This window comes from Rattus norvegicus, chromosome 2 (genome assembly GCF_021556685.1).
Source record: "Rattus norvegicus strain SHRSP/BbbUtx chromosome 2, alternate assembly SHRSP_T2T, whole genome shotgun sequence".
Lineage (NCBI taxonomy): Eukaryota > Metazoa > Chordata > Mammalia > Rodentia > Muridae > Rattus > Rattus norvegicus.
Window position 1 is genome coordinate 94,294,385 of NC_141535.1, and position 20,917 is coordinate 94,315,301.

Below are 20,917 nucleotides of genomic sequence, written 5' to 3' on the forward strand. Positions count from 1 at the left end.
GTTGTGCTCTCAGTTATTTTGTTATATGGCCTAATAACTCAAATTTTATTGTTTAGAAAAAGGATCCTGGATGATTCTAGAATGGGGTCCAGTTGCAAGCCATAGCACTAACTTAAGCAGTTCCTAAAGCACATTCCTAAGCAAGGCGTGGCGGCATCCTTCGGGAATGTGTTTGGAAGATGAATTCTGGAGCCATTCCAGTTTGAGTCCCTGTAGATAACACTCCTGAATCTGTATGATTCTGATTCTTGCTGCCTTCAGCACAGCACTAGCTTCTGAAATTGGGATACCTGTGTGTGGTGTGTGTGTGTGTGTGTGTGTGTGTGTGTGTGTGTGTGTGTACCCCTCCCATCCATTATTTGGACCCCCATAATTCATTATGAAGCTGTGGACTAGGCTGGCTGGGGTGGCACATACCTTTAATACCAGCAGAGGCAGGTGGATCTCTGTGGGTTCAAGACCAGCCTGGTCTACAGAGCAAGTTGGAGGTCAGCTAGGGCTACATAGTGAGACAAAGGAGCAATTAACCACAAAACAAAAAACCCACTGTGGACTACAGGCATCAGAGGAGCAGTTTCTCTGTCTATATAATTAATATATATTATTAAATTCCATTATTGCCATTGTAATGCACACTCTACTTTTAACTATTTTGCTTTTGTAGATTTGAAGGATGGCCTCGTCTATGCTTTTATCTTTTACTTGCTCATTTATCTGGCACTCAAATATCTGAGCATTTCATTTGACACGGGAAGACAATGGTTTCCTTTATTGTCTGTGGAACCCTTCCCATGGGAAATTTATTTTGAGAGTCACAGTTTCTCAAGATAGGCAGCAACTTTCTTAGACATCAAACTCCAACCGTCACCACTGGAACTATACTCAAATTCAAATGGCTTACATTGGGAATTTAACACACATCCCCAATTCCTTGGGAAAGACCAGGTTCCTACCATTCCAGAGAACAGGGCAGATCTCAAAGCTACACAGTTGAATATTGTGTATCTCAGGATCTCTGGACAGACAGAGTCTAAGCAACTTTGTTTCCTTCAGAACTTTCCCGTTGGAGTCAGGTTCTCTACCAGCAAAGACACATTGTTTCTTAAAACAATGGATTGCGAATGTGCTCCTTGGACCCACCAGTCACCTTAACTTCCTGCGATACTTGCTAGATGCTTGTAGCCACTGTTTGAGGGCTAGAAAACAGAAAGTGATTTGTTTTGCTTGGTTTATTTATGGTAGCCCAGGCTATCCTAGAAGTTACTATTGTTGCCCAGACCAGCCTCAGACTACCAAATGTGAGGATTACAGGTGCCTAGTATGGAAATGATTTTCGAGACAGTTACTTCTATCCACTGACAGCCTGAGTATTGCTCAATGCCCTCTCACAATTCATTTCCCATGTTCTTTCCATCCCTGGAAACACTCACCCACAGATCTCAACACTAGGACTTTCTTCTGTTAGTCATTTTAAATCATCTCAACTACAAGCAAGTGCAGACTGGAAATCCCTGTCAGTTTCTGGTCTAACAGATAATTTTACTTAGTTCACTTCCTTGCCCATAGGGCTGCATAACTCCTGTCTCACCGGGCCATCCTTCCTCCTGCCTGTTTACCCTGTGTCCTTTCTCTACCAGGCCCAGATGACCACATCCTCTCCTTTTCCTGTTTTGACTCGACAAAATAAAGATAATATGATCAAAGGCATCAACTTACTCTTGACCTGTTGCATCAAAACAGAATCTGAACCATTCTTCTTTCTTTCCACCATCTAAACATGAAATTCTGGCTGCACTGAAATAAAATTGTGACTCAGAGACTACATATGCACACACACACATACACATACACATACACACACACATACACATACACATACACATACACATACACATACACACACACACACAGAGGAGACAGAGACAGAGACAGACAGAAACAGAAAGACAGAGAGAGAGAGAGAGAGAGACAGAGATAGAGACAGAGAGACATGGAGAGAGGAATGCCAGTGAGCATGGACTGTGATGTGGTCTCGGTTTCTAGTGTGTTTACTTAAGAATGGCAAACTCCACAAGGCAGATTATTTAAACTATATAATAATTTGTAGAAAACACTTACCTGTTAGGAAGCAGAATCTTGTATATAAATGTGTTGGTCAGTATTGTCGATTTGATGTGATTTATAACCACCTCAGAAACAAATCTCTGGGTTTGCCTAGAAGGGATTTCCTAGAGGAGGTTAACTGAGGGGGGTGCCACCCTAAACATAAGCAGTGCCATCCAACGGTTTGGGCTTCTTGAATAAAGAGGGAAAGTGAATGAACATAAGAACTTATCGCTTTGCTTTCTGAAGTGGGCACAGCGTGACTGGACACAGCGTGACTGGACACAGCATGACTGGACACAGCGTGACTGGCAACTGGCTTCCCCTCCACCTCCCCACCATTTGGCCTGTTCCCTGGAACCGTGAGTCAAAATAAACACTTTTCCTACCAACTGCTTTGGCTTGGATATTTTGTCACAGCAATGAATTAAGTAACACAGAGAACATGGGTCAAGTTAAGATGAATTCTTCCAATTAGATTTCAAGGAGAAAAACAAAAGTTCAATAAATGTTGCAAATCAGAAATCAGTAGTATGGAAAGAGCAAATCTTTATGTTCCGAATCAAGTCTTAGAGGAAACAAAGATAGTAATGAACTGAGTATAAAAATGTTTTAACATGAGCCAGTTAAATTAACCAGCTTATAGGAAACACGTTGTTTTCCCTAGCCACTAAATATTAAAGAAACTCTTGAAACTGGGTACAAAAATCCTCCAAGAGACAGGTTTTACAGACAAATCATGAAATTCACAGAAAATTATACTTATAGGATATGTATTTAACAATTCCAGACATGAGTTCTGTTTTGTGATGTAGGCCTTAAATCCAAGCAGAAAGTGCTTGGTTAGCACTATTTGTACCACTATTGCCTGAGTGGATATATCCTGACAGGCCAGGAGCTATGCAGATTACCCAGTTCAGAGTTGGGTAGAGCTAATGATTAATTTTCTTCCCCAAGAAGCACAAATATAAAGTTTCAACAGTAAGGAAGCTATCCAGAGGGGCGACATTTCCAGAAGTGCACCAGCCTGATTTCCTGTTCTCTGACTTAAGTCTGTGGTGTCTTCAACAATAGGGTCTTACCATCAAGTTCTGGAGGAGAACTGGGAGCAATGGCAGGAGCTTGTAATGGTTGTTGGGCATTCTATGAGACTCCTCTGACCAATAATATCAAAAGAGTGTCTCATTCCTGGTACTTTGATTACCTCTGCTGTCTAGGAGGTCAGCACCCACCCCCATTATAGGCTAAATCCACTGAAACTCTTTTTTATATATGTATGTGTTTCTGAAAACGTCCACAGCATGTTTTCACATACTTTCCCCCCAAAGGTTTCTAGTGTTAGCTATCCTTCCGCATACTCCCAAAGGTGGGTATTTTAAATAAAAAAATTTAAGGACCTTCCCACAGAGGCATTGCAGGTATGTCTGCTGTGTCACATGTGTGTCAGTAGGTGGCATAGAGGGGACAGGTTATGTCTATGCTGTGCTCTGACCTATGAACATCTGAATGATTGTCTAAACATTCCCTGAAATATATGAGTCTAAGAAGACTACTAGTCCGGAGTCAGGCAGACCGGACAGGTTTCCAGGATGGGGAGCAAGCCAGAGACTAGAAGAACCCCTCCTGGGACTGTTAGGTGGGATTGAGCCTGAGATGGATGAACCTTTAAGTCAGTAGGGCAGGCCAGGTGAGGAATGAGCCCAAGATGACCACCAAATGGGAGCTGTGAGGCATGGACAGGGAACTAGTCTGCAATGGCTACCAGCCTGGCCATGTAGGCCTGAGGGGGAGCAAACCATGTCCAAGATGACCCCTGCCCAGAGCCATGAGGCACAAGTGGGGCATAGCATGCCTGAGGTGACCCCTAGTTGCTAAGAGGAGCAAGTGAGTGGTGGAGAAATGGAAGAGAAACAGAAGAATGAAGAGAGGCAGAACGGGAGACTGGAGGGTAGTGAGGAACAGCCTGAGGTGAGTATCCAGTGATGCTACCTGGGACCATGGTGGGTCCTGGACTGTGCTGACACTGGCAGCCATGTCTGAGTCTGTGGCTTTGCAGTATCCGAGGTCTCCGTGACATAGGGCAATAGCAGGGTACCCAGGAGGCCCAGTGAGGGTCCAGTATTGACAGCAGCACAAGTCAGAGGCCTTGTACAGTCACTGCAATGAACATCTGCAAGCACAGACGTGTGGACAAAAGTGTATCTTGTGGGACACACTGTGACACACTACAGCTTCCACAGGGAGATTTTTGTTTTTCTCTGTTGGGTTGCAAGGGTGGAGGTAGGTAGGAAGGGAGAGGAAGATGTATGGAAGTAGAATTCATGAATGTGAAACTCACAAAGAACCAATAAAGGTAGCAAACGACAATGACAGCAACAGCAACAGCAACAACAACCACCACCAAAGGAAACTTTGAAGGAGAGGATTGCGGCTCATGTCTGAAATCCACACTCAGGAGGCTGAAGCAGAGAGTTTAAGGTTAGCCGGACTATATACTGAGTTCCAAGTTAGCTTGGCTACCATGCGAAATCCTGTCTCAAAAACAGAAACAAAACCACCAAAAGTTACATTAACTGTTTGTCAACCTGACTGTGCAGGGACTAGGGACTGAGGTATTGGCATGATTGCACACAAATGAAGGGACAAAGTGAACTATCCTCAAGCCAAATATATTGTTTTACAAAAATGATAACGTGTTTAAAAATCTATGACACAGTCAGCCAATTCAATTTTCTGTTTTTATACTTTTCCTCACATGGTAGAAAATAAATTAATTCTATCCTTCAAACGCCTGAAGGTGTAGCTCAGTGGTAGAGTTCTGAGCTAGCACGCACAAGGCCCTGGATTTGATCAGATCTGGGGGCATGGCGGTGTTCACCAATGACCAAAGTCCTCTTGAAGGTTTGTCTTGGTCAGTGTTCTATTGCTTTGAAGAGACACTACAGCAACTTTCATAAAAGCAAGCATTTAACTGGCTTACAGTTTCTCTCAAGTTTGGTCCATTTCATCATGGTGGGGAGCATGGCAGCACACGGGCAGACATGGTGCTGGAGAAGTAGTTGAGAGATCTACATCTGAATCTGCAGGCAGCAGGAAGAGAGAGAGACACTGGCCTGTCAGGCTTTTGAAACCTCAAAGTCCCCTCCTTAATGACTTCCTCCAACAAGGCCACACCTACAAGGTCGTAGGTCATAGCTCCTAATCCCTCTCAAGCAGTGCCCAGGGAGCCTATGGAGGTCATCCCTATTCAAACCAGCAGACAGTCCCTTCACCTCCCACACTGGGAAACAAACCTGCGATGTGTTCACTTTGGAGGATGATCTGCATGGTAGAAAGCAAAAGAAAGGTCCAGTATGAACGGACTCTGGTTGCCTGAGCGTAGCAAGCATGGCTCTGGTGGCCTTGCTCCTCTTCCGCATTTCCTCAGCCTTGCTAAAACCGTCAAGTGACTTTCCTGAAGCCAACCACCGAGGTCTATTATGGTTTTGGCCTCTTCCGCCTCCCGAGTCTAACTACTGAGGCCCACCTCTTAAAGTATTGGAGCCCAGCAATCAAAAACCCAACAAGAATCAAACACCTCATCCTAACATGGGGCTTCCCGTTTTACCTTTATCAACTGCCATTTGTCTATGGGCCACTCTAGCCTCCTCTCCATCCAGAGGCAGTCCTTTGTCCCTCTGCCCCAGGACAAATATCCCTCCCCCTCTTATTTTTGCCTCCCCCTCCTTTCATCTATGTCCTGTCTTCTGTCTCTTTGTCTGTCTGGGGGAAAATAACTCTTTGGGCTGAGCATTAGGTCTGGGGGTGTCTTGTGCCAATATCAGCCCCTTTACTTCAAGTTATAGAGATCTACCCTGCACAAGACATGTCTGGCTCACTGTTGGGAAGACTCTTCTTGCAAAGATAGCTATAACTATAAACCTGGAGAAAGCAGCCCTGGTAACAGTGCATTCTGGGATTCAGGACGGCAAGTAGAGGGAGTTGAAATCTTAGAGGGAGGGAGGATCCTGGGCCCTTTTTTTTCCCTTTTTGGTCTCATGAACCAACAATAGCCAAAGGATCAGTTCTATAAAGGGGGATATCCAGCCGGGAGAAACTGGCCATCCAGCCCTCTGCCACTTGACAAACAGCTCAAGTGGAGAAAGAAAGAAGAAAAACATGTGGGCTGAAAACTCGAGCTGCTCTTAAGTAGAGATGTGAGAAATACCAAGATCTGTGTCACTAATATAGAAAGGAACTTGTCCTAGTTCATTAACTTGTAATCCCTAAAGGATTTGAAAAAGTCATTGAAAACAAAACAAAACAAAACCAACCGTACTTGCTCTGAAAATAGGGCTTTTTAAAGTGTAAAACAGTGTGTCTTTTGCTCAGCTCATTCAATTATATATAAAGTAAAATGCATTTTAATGATGCTTTCAAAAAGTAATTTTGTATGTATGGGGCGGGGGTGGGTATGTGCACACAAGTACAGGTGCGGTGTCTGGGGAGCCCAGAAGCAGCAGAATCACTGGAGCTGGAATAAGGGGAAGGTTGTGGGGGTTGGGGATTTAGCTCAGTGGTAGAGCACTTGCCTAGCAAGCGCAAGGCCCTGGGTTAGGTCCTCAGCTCCAGAAAAAAAAAAGAGAGAGAGAGAGAGAGAGAAGGTTGTGGCCGTGCCCAATACGCTGAAGAGCAGTATGTACCCTTAACCACTGAGCCATCTCTCTGCCCCTCAGTGGAACACATTTCAAATGCTGGGCAAAGGGCCTTTGTGAGCAGGAATGCTTACTTATGAAGGCGTAGTAGTATGTAACAGAAATTTTGAAATGGACAATCCCCCAATCCTTATCTTAGATTCTGTTGTTCATTCTCCAGAAGATTTTTGTTATAGTTTTCTTTAATGCTCATTAAAATGAAAGGTATCATTTTAATGAATGTGTCAATAGACTTTCATTTTTCCATTGAAAAAAAAGTGCATACGCATAGGCAATATAAAGAATAAAGCATGTATAGAATTTCATAACTAGTGAAAAGTTCTAAATCTTGAGAGAACAAGCTGAATGTGTTATGCGATACAGTCTGGAATTGTAGAGTAATAGAACGATTTTCTAAATATAAATTTCTAATATGAATATGAAGAATAAGAGAAAAATTAATATCTAACTTTTAACATTGAATTTATTAGTAAAAACGCTGTTGTGTTTCTCAGATGAAAAAAAAAACTTTTGCAACATGAATTACCTCCAGCCATCCTAGCTCAGTTCTACAGACGGAGTCATGTAGACAATAAGAATCCCCTTTCAGCTCTGGAGACAGGAAGTGCGAGAGGAGGGTCCCAGCATGATGGGGTGCCAGGGAACCAACCCCACTGTATGGCCTTGAAGACGTCTGGCTACTGTCTGCTGTGCTATATAAAGAAAGGGGAGGAAGAGGGAGTGTAAAGTAGGATGTGGGGATAGGAGTGGGGAGGAGGGACCAGGTCTAGCCTCTTGGTATCGTTTCTTACCAGCGCACCAGTTTCATCATGATGGCTCCATCTTCCTCCAAACTTAATTATCTCCCGAGGGCCCTGTTTAGTTAAGGTTACTATCACTGTGATGAAACACCATGGCTAAAAGCAAATAGGAGAGGAAAGGGGTTATTTTCCTTACACTTCCACATCACAGTTCATCACCTTTGGCAGTCAGGACAGGAAGTAAAACAGCAGGAGCCTGGATGCAGAGCTGACACGGGGCCACGGAGGGCGCTTCTTACTGTCTTGTCCCCCCCCTGGCTTGTTCAGTTCAGAGATGGCACCACCCACAAGGAGCTGGGCCCTACCCTGTCAATCACTAGTTAAGAAGACATCCTATAGGCTTGCTGACAGCCTAATCTTCTGAAGGCGTTTTCTCAGTTGAGGTTCCCTCCTCTCAGATGACTCTAGCTTGTGTCAAGTTGACATAAAAGCCAGCCAGCAGAGGCCCCTTCTCCTTCACCGTGCCTTCAGGCTGTGGATCCATTACAGGACAGTAATCCAAATGCTTGCTGCTTTTATTTCCCTGCAGTAGCCCAAGGTTGCAGAGTCCCACTAGATATTGAATACAGACAAGGCCCCATCTACACTCATATTGCAATGGAGACCCAGCTCAGTGGTTATCAGCACTTGTCTTATTGAGAACCCAGGTTCATTTCCCAGGATCCACATGGCTGCACACAACTGTGTGCAATTCCAGTTTCAGGGGATCAAGCATGCATATAGTGTACAGACACACATGCAGGCAAAACACTCATGTGATTGTGGTGTTTTGAATAGGTTTGGCCCCCATAGATTCATGTGTTTGGATGCTTGGCCCACAGGGAGTGGTGTTATTAGGAGGTGTGGCCTTGCTGGAGTAGGTGTGGCCTTGCTATAGGAGGTGTGGCCTTGTTGGAGAAGGTGTGGCCTTGCTGGAGGAAGTGCATCACTGTGTAGGCAGGCCTGAAGCTTTCCTAAGTTCAAGCTGTACCCGGTGTGCCAGTCTACTTCTGCTGTCTAAGGATCAGGACGGAGAACCTCAGCTCCCTCTCCAGCTCTATGTCTGCCTGCACACTACCATGCTTCCTGCCATGATGATAATGGACTGAGCCTCTGAAACTGTAAGCAAGACCCAATTAAATGTTTTCCTTTATAAGAGTTGCCTTGGTCATAGTGTCTCTTTATAGTAATAAAATCCTGATATGCATAAAATAAAAATAAATCTGAATAACAAGAAGAAACTCCTCCCTCCCCCCAAAAAAACTAGTGACTCAATCGTTCCAATTGGCTTAGGTTCTGCCCTGTTCTAGGCTCTGAGCCTCACCTGGGGAGGACATGTCAACCGTGGATCAAGTTGAGCATTGTTTGTTCACTTCATCCATCCTCTCAGGGTGACTCTTGCTTCTGTCCATAAGGTCAAGCCCTTGTGAAGATTTCCATCCTACCAAGATTTCCCAGGATGCCATGTGGTAGGGAGTATATGCACATGTGTGGCCAAGGTGTGGGTTGGCGGTGCAGACCAGTTTTACACAGCAGACAATGCTTTCTTTTCTCTCCAAAATGATCTACCAGCTCCTTTAGACTCTGGTCTTAACCTTGGTCTACTAAGAATATCTGTGCCTGCAATTCTCTTTTCGCCTTCATCTCTGCCCCGTGCTTTTGGATAAAAAAAAGAAATTCTTTTGACTCTAAAATCAAAGCTCCAGGAAGTACCAATTCTAGCCAATGGGCAGTGGGCTAGAAGCTGGCTAATTTCACAGCCACGAAGCCTGTGAATTCCTGTCTGGGGATCACCTGGAGCCTCCTGTATTTGACCTTTCAAATTTTGATTTGTCTTACTTTGCTCTTTATTGCTGTGATAAAACACCACGAGCAAAAGCAAATTGAGAAAAGGAAAGGTTTATTTTCATCTAACACTTTGCAGACCAACATCAGGTGAAGCCAAGCAGGAACCCAGCTGGCTGGGACTCTTGTATCTGAACTGAAGCAGAGATCACGGAGAAACACTGGTCTTTGGTTGTTCCTCATGACTTACTCAGGTTACTTTCGTATACCAGCCTGGACCACCTGCGTAGGGGTGACACTGCCCAGAGTGGAGCTCTGGGCCCTCTCATATTAACCATCAGTCAAGAAAATGCCCTGCAGACTTGCTTACAGGCCAATCTGATGGAGGTAATTTCTTAATTTAGGTTTTCCTTTCCCAGATGACCCTAGCTTATATCAAGTGACAAAAACAAAAATCAAAAACCCAACTAACCCTCACATACTTATAATAATCTGTTGCATTAGTTGGGGTTCTCTAGAGTTACAGAGCTTATAGGATGAATCTTTCTGGGTTCATTCTCTCCCTGGACACTTCCTCTCTCTTTTCATTGTTTCTAAAATAGTGTCTAATGTATTCCAGGTTAGCTCTCATCTCATTATGTAGCCGAGGATGGCCTTGCACTGATCCTTCTGTCATGATCTCCAAAGTGTTGGGATTACAGGCACTGTCAGCACCCCAAAAGATGCTGCGGGGGCTGGGGATTTAGCTTAGTGGTAGAGCGCTTGCCTAGCAAGCGCAAGGCCCTGGGTTCGGTCCCCAGCTCCGAAAAAAAAAGAAAAAAAGAAAAAAAAAAGATGCTGGGAAGCGTCATTCCTACTGATGAAGAAACGGAGGCTCATGGGAGTGAGGAGAGGGCGTGGCTAAGGACTAGCTCACTGTGACTCAGACCCAGGCAGGATCGCCCTTCCTGACCCACTGTGCCTCCGTGTCTTGTGTGGTTTACAATTAAACATGCCTACCCAGCAAACAGCAGGGCACCTCACACTGGCTCTCCACTAGGAGACTCGAGCGTGGAAGTGCACTTGTTTGTGGCGTGGCACGGCACAAGGCTCCGCGATATTCTGAACAGGGTTTCGGGGGAGCACTGCATACAGTGGGTAGAGGAAAATGGCTGCTGAGTCAAGACTCTTTTGTGACAGTTTGGGGCCATTCTGCTTCAATTCTGACTTGATGCGAGCTCCAAAAGGAGCAGAAGCTGAACTCTGCGCAGAAGCAGAAGCAGAAGCTAATTCATATACCTATTTATAGCAGTGTGTGCTCAGGGGGGTGTCTCTTAATAAGAGACTCAGAAACAGCACTTTCACTAAAAATGAATAGCAGAAGGCCCCTTTGCTCAACCGGTGCTTTAAATAGGTGGCACCAATTATCTACCATGATGCTGGAGATCTTCTACTTTCTAGAGATGCTTTGTTGATATATCCCATTACTAGATTATGCCACATAATCTCAGCAGATGTGAGATATCAGAAGAACGTGCTGTGGTCACCTACAGCTACATTCGCCAACAGCATCTAATACCAATGGGTGCTGTCTATTTAGTGTTGGTCAATGGCCACACATTATGGAATCAATGCTCTTTATGTAACTGGCTTTGGATGGTGACTATTATCAATGCCCTTGTGTCACAGGTAGTGGAGATGTAGAGGTTAAACTTGCCCAGTGTCGGGAAGTCCTGAGGAGGTGGATGGAGACTGGCTTTTAGGCCTCTTTGCACCAGGCCTAGCATTTAGTAGGACTTTTCAGCAAATCTTAGTCAACCAAACCCTAGAGGTTTCAAATACTTCATCTGCTGCTTTCACCTCGGAATTTCTTTGGTTCGTTTTTGGCTTTCAAGACAGGATTAATGGAGTCTGAGTTTTCCTCAAACTTTCATTCCTCCTGTCTCAGGGCTGGAATTATAGGCATGTCCCATGGTGAGTAACTCTTTTTGTTTTTAATTGGATATTTTATGTATTTACATTTCAAATGTTATCTCTTTCCCAGTTTTCCTTTTGGAATCCCCTACCCCCTAACCCTGCCTCTACGAGGGTGTTCCCCTCTCACCCACCCATTCCCGCCTCACCGCCCTGGCATTTCCCTACACTGGGGCATCTAGCCTGCACAGGACTAAGAGTCCCATCGATGCCCAACAAGGCCATCCTCTGTTACATAAGCGGCTAGAACCCTATGTGTACTCTTTGGTGGTTGATATTATTGTTCTTCCTATGGGGTTGCAAACCCCTTCACCTCCTTCAGTCTTTTCTGTAACTCCTCCATTGGGGTCCCTGCTTCAGTCCAATGGTTGGCTGTGAGCATCCACCTCTGTATTTGTCAGGTTCTGGCAGAGTCTGTCACTAGACAGCTATATTAGGCTTCTGTCAGCATGCACTTCTTGACATCAGTGATAGTGACTGGATTTGGTGTCTGTATATTGGATGGATCCCCAGGTGGGGCAGTCTCTGGATGGTCTCTCCTTCAGACTTGGCTCCATATTTGTCCCTATATTTCCTTTAGACAGGAGGTATTCTGGGTAAAAATTTGGGGATGAGTGGGTGGCCCCATCCTCCAATGGGAGGGGTCTTGCCCATCCTCTGAATATGGTCTCTACAGGTTCTATCTCCCCTTTGTTGGGCATTTCAGCTAATCTCATTCCTTTTGGGTCCTGGGAGCCTCTTGCTTTCCTGGCATCTGGGACTTGCTGGTGGCTACCCCTAGCATCCCATGCCCCATTGCTACACACCTCTGTTCAAATTCCTGACCCTCTGTATATCATCTCTGTCTCCTCCCATAGCTGATCCTGCCCACCTTTTCCACTCCCCTCCTCTCTTCCTCCAGAATCCCTCTACCTCCTTTGAGTATTTTGTTCCCCCTTCTAAGGAGGACTGAAGCATCCACACTTTGGTTTCCTTTCTTCTTGAGTTTCATATGGTCTGTGAATTATATCTTGGGTATTCCAAACTTTTGAGCTAATATCCACTTATCAGTGAGTGTGTTCTTTTGTGACTGGGGTTACCTCACCCAGAATGACATTTTCTAGTTTCATCCATTTGCCTATGAATTTCATGATGTCATTGTTTTTGATAAGTGAGTAGTACTCCATTGTGTAGATGTACCACATTTTCTGTATCCATTCCTCTGTTGAGGGACATCTGAGTAATTTCCAGCTTCTGGCTATTATAAATAAGGCTGCTATGAACATAGTAGAGCATGTGTCCTTATTATATGTTGGAGCATCTTTTGGGTATATGTCTAGGAGTGGTATAGCTGGGTCCTAAGGTAGTACTATGTCACATTTTCTGAGGAACCTCCAGACTGATTTCCAGAGTGGATATACCAGCTTGTAATCCCTCCCACCAACAATGGAGGAGTGTTCCTTTCTCCACATCCTCACCAGCATCTGATGTCACCTGAGTTTTTGATCTTAGACATTCTGACTGGTGTGAGGTGGAATCTCAGGGTTGTTTTGATTTGCATTTCCCTGATGACGAAGGATGTTGAACATTTCTTTAGGTACTTCTCAGCCATGTGATATTCCTTGGCTGAGAATTCTTTGTTTAGCTCTGTACCCCATTTTTATATAGGGTTATTTGATTCTCTGGAGTCTAACTTCTTGAGTTCTTTGTATATATTGGATATTAGCCCTCTATCAGATATAGGAATGATAAAGATCTTTTCTCAATCTGCTGGTTGCTGTTTTGTCCTATTGACAGTATCCTTTTCCTTATAGAAGTTTTGCAATTTTATGAGGCCCCATTTGTCAATTGGTGATCTTAGAGCAGAAGCCAATGATGTTCTGTTCAGGAAATTTCCCCCTAAGCCCATGTGTTCTAGGCTCTTCTCCACTCTTTCTTCTATTAGTTTTAGCGGATGCAGGGATGTAGTGGATGCATGGGTACAGAAATCCATCTAATTAATCCATTATATAAACAAACTGAAAGAACAAAACCACATGATCATTTCATTAGATGCTGAGAAAGCATTTGACAAAATTCAATACCCCTTCATGATAAAAGTCCTGGAAAGATCAGGAATTCAAGGCCCACACCTAAACACAGTAAAAGCAATAAACAGCAAACCAGTAGCCAACATCACACTAAATGGAGAGAAACTTGAAGCAATCCCACTAAAATCAGGGACCAGACAAGGCTGCCCACTCTCTCCCTACTTATTCAATATAGTATATAGTACATGAAGTCCTAGCCAGAGCAATTACACAACAAAGGAAGTCAAATGATTACAAGTTGGAAAGGAAGAAGTCAAAATATCACTATTTGCAGATGATTGGACAGTATACTTAACTCCGTGTACAAAGCTCAAGTCCAAGTGAGTAACTCTTAAGAGTTGTTTTGACACAAACCATTTTGGAGACAGGGATTCACCACACAGCATTGGCCTGCAACTCCACATGTGGATCAGGCTGGCCTCAAAGTTAAGATCTGGCTGACTCAGTCTCTTGAGAGCTGAGATTTAAGGCAGGCTGTTACAACGACTTTTTTGCTTCATAGTGGATACAACAAGTTGACTGAAAGCTGGGGCCATGAAGCCACCCTTCCTTCTTTCTGAGCTGCAGATGAGGCCTCATTCCAGCAGCATTTAGTGAGACCTCCCGCACTGATAGCACAGTGCAGAACAAGGGTCTCCTGCAGGTCCTGCAGTAGGGACTTGAGTTATACAAAGGCCCTTTTCTTAAAGGCCAGGCCTGGAGCTCTCCTATTCATTTTGCAAGGTGCCCAAAATCTCCCAGAAAAAAAAAATGCCTATAGCTAGCAACAGGTCAGAAAACAGCCTGGCACTCTCAGACGCCACTACCCAAGGGAAGCGCTCACTACCACCCCTTCCTTCCTGGCTTCTGATCACATCTCCATCTTACATTTCTGGTCAGCTCTGAAAACGACCCCCAGGCCTCATAAAAGGGGCCCCATTCTCTTTTGTCTCCTTATCAGAAGGTGCCACTAGGCTTTGGGGGTACCTATAGCTGTCCTACTTGTGCTCATTGTGTATTGTCTCCCTGGGATGTGAGTTCTGAGAAAGTGGAGCTTATCACCTCTTGTCACCTTTGTCCCTCGGGTGCCAGCATTGTGCCAGGCATGTCGAAGACACTACGTAAGTTCTGAGTAAATGGACAGATGGATAAGCAGCTATGTTACTTTGTGGTGCTAAACAAGGGCTGGGTTCCTGAATTATAGCCACAACTTTTTTTTTTTTTTTTTTTTTTGTACAGGGTCTTATTATACATACAATTCAGGAGAACCTTGAACTGTATATAGCATAGGCTGGGCTCGAACTCATGAAATTTTGCCTCTTCTTCCCAAGTTCTATGATTAGCCGCACAATCTCACATGCCCAACAGGATAGCCTCATTTTCCACAGTATGCATATATGTGTGAGGAATGTCGGTATCTAAAATGGTGTAAAATCAAGCACCCTCAACTTTAACCATTTATTTTTATCAGCCAACCTCTGCTTGCTTCTGTCCCAGCACAGCCCAAATTGGCCAAAACAAAGAAGGCCTTGCCCTAGGTGTCACTGACCCAGAAAGTTGAGAGCTACACAGTAGAGATCATGCTGATTCAGGTGCAGGGTGCTCTGTCACTTTAGGGAGAGATAAGGGATGGGAAGGAGACTGTGAATCACCAGGCGGTCAGAGGCAGGTGTTATGAGGCCCTGAAGGTGGAGGCAGCAGAGAGAGGTTTGGAGGTGAGCTACAGTTTGTTGCAGGAGCCCTTTAGAAGCTCAGCTGCAAACATGGAGAACGTGGATAGGGAAGAAGGCAGTGAACCTGACCTTGGATTGACCACCCCTAAGCGTTATGTGGTGGGATATGAGCACTAGGAAGAACAAAGACAAGATGGAGCGACCTCCCCTTTTCAGAGGAGCCCGGGAGGGCTGAGGAGCTAGCTGGACCTTAGGGTGAAGTGCAGTAAGAACTTTCAAAGGACGCAGGAGGTGGTCTAAAGTGTGTGCAGATGGAGGACTGGACCTAGGGGTTGGCTTTAGTCTGCACTCATGGAACTCTTGAGGTCTAGAAACAGAATTGCTTGCAAAGGCGATGAGTTTGCTTTACTCTTCTCAACGTTTATGAAGTTTTGTTTCACAGACAGGATTGCAGGCTCCAAGAGTGGATCCCAAAGTGCACTCACTACCTTTGAGCGGGATAGACTGGGTTTTCTCTAGGACGTCTACTTCTATGAACTCTGGACTCGGGAACCAAACTATTTTTAAAAGTCGGCCTTCCTGGTGGGGAAGCGGGGAGAACGGTGTGCAGAACCTCATATAGCACCCCAAATGCCTGCCCCAAATGAGACCAAAGGGATGATGTGTGTTTGCGCGGTGCCGGCCAGAAACGTGCATCCCCGCAGCGAAGTCAGACTCAGAAGCAAACACTCAGGCCGCCACCCTGTCGCCTGCTGAGAGGATCTGGCCGCCAACTCTAGGGGGAAGGGAGGGCAAAAACAAAACAAAACAACAGCAAAAATCCCAACATAATGAATGTCTCCGGGGACAGCTAGCCCTCCCTCAAGCTAACCCAGAAAACAAGCGGTCCACTTTCCCGGGAATGAGATGCGTCCCGGAGTTGAGAAGCCCTGAAGGATTGTCACGGGCTCCCAGAGCCCAAAAGGCAGCATCCCTTGATCGGCGCCCCAGGCTCTGCTCCCAGAGCTGGTGGCCACCACCCAAACGAGCGGCGCCTCGGGCGACTGTTCCTGCAGGATCCGCCAACTGTGCGCGCCTCCCGCCGCTGGGCACCGACAGCAGTGCCGAGAGCCGGACGCGGGCAGGGGCTTCCGGGGCCCGCCGGCGCCCGGACTCCGATTACAGGTTCACACCAGGAGCCCGGCAGGCGCGCCCTCGCGCAGCCCCGCTCCCCCGCCAGGCTATTCTTCTCCATTCATGCGGACGCCCAGAGCTGCCGCCGCCGCCGCCAGCGCGGCCGCCGTCGCCGTCCGTCCGGATTGGCTGGCGGCCGGGGCGCCGGCACTTTCCCACGGCCCGCGGCGCGTGCGGCTCACCGGCGGCGCTGCAGGCGCGGCCCTGGCACACGGCCAGGCCAATCGGGGCGCGCCGGGTGGGGCGGGTCGGTGGCTATTGCCGGGCTGGTGTCCCCGGCCGGCCCTCCATTCCTGCCCGCCGCCGGCCCACCGCCGCCCGCGGCCCCCAGCCGAGCTCCCGCAGAGCCGACGCACTGCCGCCGGGCAGGGGCGGGCTCCAGGGGCGGGGCGCAGCGGGCCTGGTCTGCTCGTCCCGCCCCACTGCGGCTGCCAATCCGCGTAGCGAGGCGCCGATTGGCGGGAGCCCGCGGTTGCCCGGGAGCCGCGGCCCCGCCCCTGCCCCAACCTCCCCGCCTCCTCCGCCCTCCCCCTATCCCTGGGAAGGGGCGCAGCGTGGGAAAGGGATGGTTGAGTTTTAACCAGAGGCTGAGCGTGAGTGGGATCAGTGTGCACGCACCGCCTGCAGCCGAGCGCCGAGCGGCCGCGCAGTTAACTCCTCCCTGCCCGCCGCGCGACCCTCCTGGGAGCCCGCGCTCCGCCACCATGAAGAGAGCTCACCCGGACTACAGCTCCTCTGATAGTGAGCTGGACGAGACCATCGAGGTGGAGAAGGAGAGCGCAGACGAGAATGGGTGAGTTAGCGGCGTCCGGCCGATCCGGAGCCGGAGGAGAGGATGGGGTGCGCTGGTGCTGGGTCCCCATTGCCGGGAGTCGTGGGCCGGCCGCTTCTGGCTGTGAGCGATCCTCTCCGCTCTATCCAGCTCAAGTTGCCAAAGAAATCTGAGTGTAGGAAGGCTCTGACTCCTCATCCTTTCTCAAGGCAATTGCTTCCCATCTTACAGAAACTTGAGTTCGGCGCTGGGTTCCATGTCCCCAACCACATCGTCCCAGGTTTTGGCCCGGAAAAGACGGAGAGGCGTGAGTATCTCCCCCCCCCCCCCCAATTTAAACACATATGCACATTGTTATATTAACTAACGGAAAGAACCACATTGCTCCTCATTGGAATGTACAGTCATAATGGAAATGCCTTCCTTTGTTTTTGTCTGCTTCCCATAGATCATCGAGAAGCGCCGACGAGACCGAATCAATAACAGTTTGTCTGAGCTGAGAAGGCTGGTACCCAGTGCTTTTGAGAAGCAGGTAATGGAGGAAGTATGAGAGCGCCTAGTGTAGCCTTCAGCACCTTCTGATTTCCTCTCCTCCATGCTTCTAACCTCCATTTGTGCCAGGTCGTTGAACGTCCTTACACAAATTCCAACAGATTTTTGTGGATACATCTCGTTTTGCTTTTGTTTACGTTTGTATTTTACATGTATGCATGTTCGTGTGCATATTTTAAGTTCTCCAAAAGCACTTGTGTCGAATAAGCCTCTTGTCATCTTCTTAGGGATCTGCGAAGCTAGAAAAAGCTGAGATCTTGCAGATGACTGTGGATCACCTGAAAATGCTGCACACTGCAGGAGGGAAAGGTATTCCTCTCCAGCTCAGCTGGCTCTGCGCGTGGAGGGAGCAGCAAGCGCAGTCTGGGATTGGTGCAGTCCCTGCCTGCTTTTGCTTTGGGGGTGGGGAGAGAGCTGTATGTGATTGCCAACCAGTGCACCTTCCACAGCACATGGGTTCTTGAACAGCGAATACATCACCCTAGTCCTCTCTCAATGAGCTAATGCACCTTTCAGCAAGTGCCTTCTCCAGGAGCTCCTCCAGTTGTGACAGCCCTGATTTAGGTCAAGTCAGTCACATTTGTCTGTTACTATTTAAGAAAACCTTGGGAAATGGCTTGTTAAAAACAACAACTAGATAGCCTCATATAGAGGATTTAGAAAACGAACTGCCAAAAGAATTTGGAGGAAAGAGACCTGCTGGGGCTAAGTAGAGAAAAAAAAATCTAACAGGGCGAGAGACTGAAGTCGGTGTCTGTCTCCAGCCCCCAGATTCTTCACCAAGGACCACGTGCCTAAAAGCTCCACGATGATAACTTACATCTGTGTGTCTAATGAATTTCACTGCTCTGTGGTTTCTCTGTCCTTGATGTATTTTTTGTTGTTGTGGAGGGAAAACATTAAAGGAGAGAACATAGTTTCAACTGCTGGTAGGGTAGAATTCCAATTTCTGCCCAGCAGCTTCTAATTGGACTTTGAACTTGCATTAGCAAACATATAATGTTGATTAATGCAAAGATTTTGGTCAGCTCCAAAGTATTTGGGCTTGCAGGACCCAAGCATGATCTGTGCTGTTTTATTCCTGTACGTAGTTGCCAGGAAGGGCTGCCTTTGGAGTGGAAGAAATTCAGGAAATGAGCAGAGCCTTGAAGGTTTTCTTTTGTTTTTGTGCACAGGTTATTTTGACGCGCACGCCCTGGCTATGGACTATCGGAGTTTGGGGTTTCGGGAATGCCTGGCTGAAGTTGCCCGTTATCTGAGCATCATTGAAGGACTCGATGCCTCCGATCCGCTTCGTGTTCGCCTGGTCTCCCATCTCAACAACTACGCATCCCAGCGGGAAGCCGCGAGCGGCGCTCACGGGGGCCTCGGACACATTCCTTGGGGAAGCGCCTTCGGACATCACCCACACATCGCACACCCGCTGCTGCTGCCCCAGAATGGCCACGGGAACGCTGGCACTACGGCGTCACCCACGGAGCCGCATCACCAGGGCAGGCTGGCCTCTGCCCATCCTGAGGCGCCGGCCTTGCGAGCGCCCCCTAGTGGCGGCTTGGGACCAGTGCTTCCCGTGGTGACCTCAGCCTCCAAACTGTCGCCGCCACTGCTCTCCTCCGTGGCCTCACTCTCAGCCTTCCCCTTCTCCTTCAGCTCCTTTCATCTACTGAGTCCTTCGACACCCTCACAGGCAGCAAACCTTGGCAAGCCCTATAGACCTTGGGGGACAGAGATTGGAGCTTTCTAAAGAACTGATGCTGTAGAACAAGGGAGGGGAAAGCTTAAAATCCCAGGTGTGCTGGGACAGTTGCCAACACCACCTTAAAGTCGTCAGTAAAGGTCAGGAAAAAGGTACATTTTCAGATAATTTTTTTCTAAAGACTAAAGGTTTGTTGGTTTACTTTTTTCTTTAATTTTTTTATCATGTCATGCATTAGCAGTTTTAAAAAAATTAGTTAATTTTTGTTTAAAAGATCCAATTGAGGTAGTGATTATGAACCAATACTTTGATCTGTTGACTGTTCTGTGCCTCATTTACTGTATAAATCTGTCTGTCCAAGAATGATTCCATTTGCCCCAGCTTGGGGAAATCTTAACATTAGTGTTTGGGATCTGTCTCCCGGCTCTGTAAGTTGCAATCTTTTGAGGATTCGTTTCCCAAACCACTATGCTCAATGTTAACATGATTTTGTTAATACGTTGACAGATTAAGGTGTTGTACAAGTGATACTCTTTGGGGAGGGAGGGTCAGCAAAGCATTATATTTCCAAACAAAGCGTTGACAAATCAGATGATCAGCTTTATTCTAGAGACATTAGCTCTCTGCCTCTTAGAGCAGTGAGGTGAGTGGACAAACTCGTCAGTGGCTCTCTGCCTCTTAGAGCAGTGAGGTGAGTGGACAAACTCGTCAGTGGCCCTGAATCCAGATGAACAGCTACTGTGGCCTGCCCGGCCTTTCTGATATTTCAGGTTTAGAAACAGCCACTGGTAGGCTAGGTCCCCATTTGGAGCGGTGGCAGCAAGTAAGACAATTATGTAGACCACGCCTGCACCTTGCAGACCCCGGCCATGCAAAGCATTTTCAGTCTCTCGGATCTCAAGTTCACAAGGGTCGACTTGCAGAAGTGATCGTAGTCCAAAAGCAGTCAGTGCCTGTTAAACACATTACCCGCTTTCCCTGGAACTGCCGTATTTTCTTTTAAGTGGAAATTTTTATGTTGTGTTTTCCTATTTGGTGCATGAAAATGTGGTTCTTGCAATACTTAAAAGGGCTTCTCTGCCTTCTCATTCATTTTTAAAATTTTGATTTGGACTCTAAAAGTATTGTTTTACAGGCTTCTCCCTTTAGCAGGTGTAGTTTGAACAGCCTCCTCTAAACTGGGTTTGACCTCTGTTGTACTGATGTATTGTGACTAAATAAAAAGCAAACGACAATATTCGCTGCCGTGTCTGTCTTCCTTAGCCTTTCCCCGTGTTGACTGAGAGAAACCTCCAGTTTCTTGGTTTTCATTTTTGCCTCACGATTGGTTTTCGTCCATTTGCCAGTTTCATTATTCTTGGAATTCTAGGCTGTGTGCATTTGTACCACCAAAGGGAGTGACTTTGTTAGACTGCACTGCTTCTTTGCTTGGCCTCCTGGGAGTGAACTGTGGCTGATCTGACTGTCAGTCAGGTGGTCTGCCCCTGAACTGTCTCTAGACTCAGATTCAGGCTGGGCTCTGCAGTTATTAGTAATCACTTTAAGCTGTGGTCGATCATTTGATGAGTGCTGAACGCACCTACTGTGCGCTCAGTTCTTTGCTGACAAAACCAGACATTTCATACGTCTATTTGTTTTTGTTTTTGTGGGAAAACAGGACCGCAGTGGCCTTGTAGCTGAGCCTGCAGA

At 46.8% G+C, this 20,917-nt stretch overlaps 1 protein-coding gene and 1 non-coding gene across 2 annotated transcripts; both read left to right on the plus strand.

Moving 5' to 3' along the window:
* The first annotated feature begins 3,499 nt into the window (after positions 1-3,499).
* Positions 3,500-3,626, plus strand: LOC120101326 (small nucleolar RNA SNORA17). The gene has a single exon (XR_015679466.1). It is a non-coding gene; the product is annotated as a small nucleolar RNA SNORA17 (small nucleolar RNA).
* A 13,125-nt stretch (positions 3,627-16,751) lies between these two features.
* On the plus strand, positions 16,752-19,276 carry Hey1 (hes-related family bHLH transcription factor with YRPW motif 1). The gene is made up of 5 exons (NM_001191845.2): positions 16,752-17,001; positions 17,212-17,287; positions 17,429-17,512; positions 17,760-17,841; positions 18,708-19,276. The coding sequence occupies exons 1-5, from the start codon at positions 16,913-16,915 to the stop codon at positions 19,274-19,276; spliced, it is 900 nt and encodes a 299-aa protein (NP_001178774.2). The 5' UTR covers positions 16,752-16,912.
* The last annotated feature ends 1,641 nt before the right edge of the window (positions 19,277-20,917 follow it).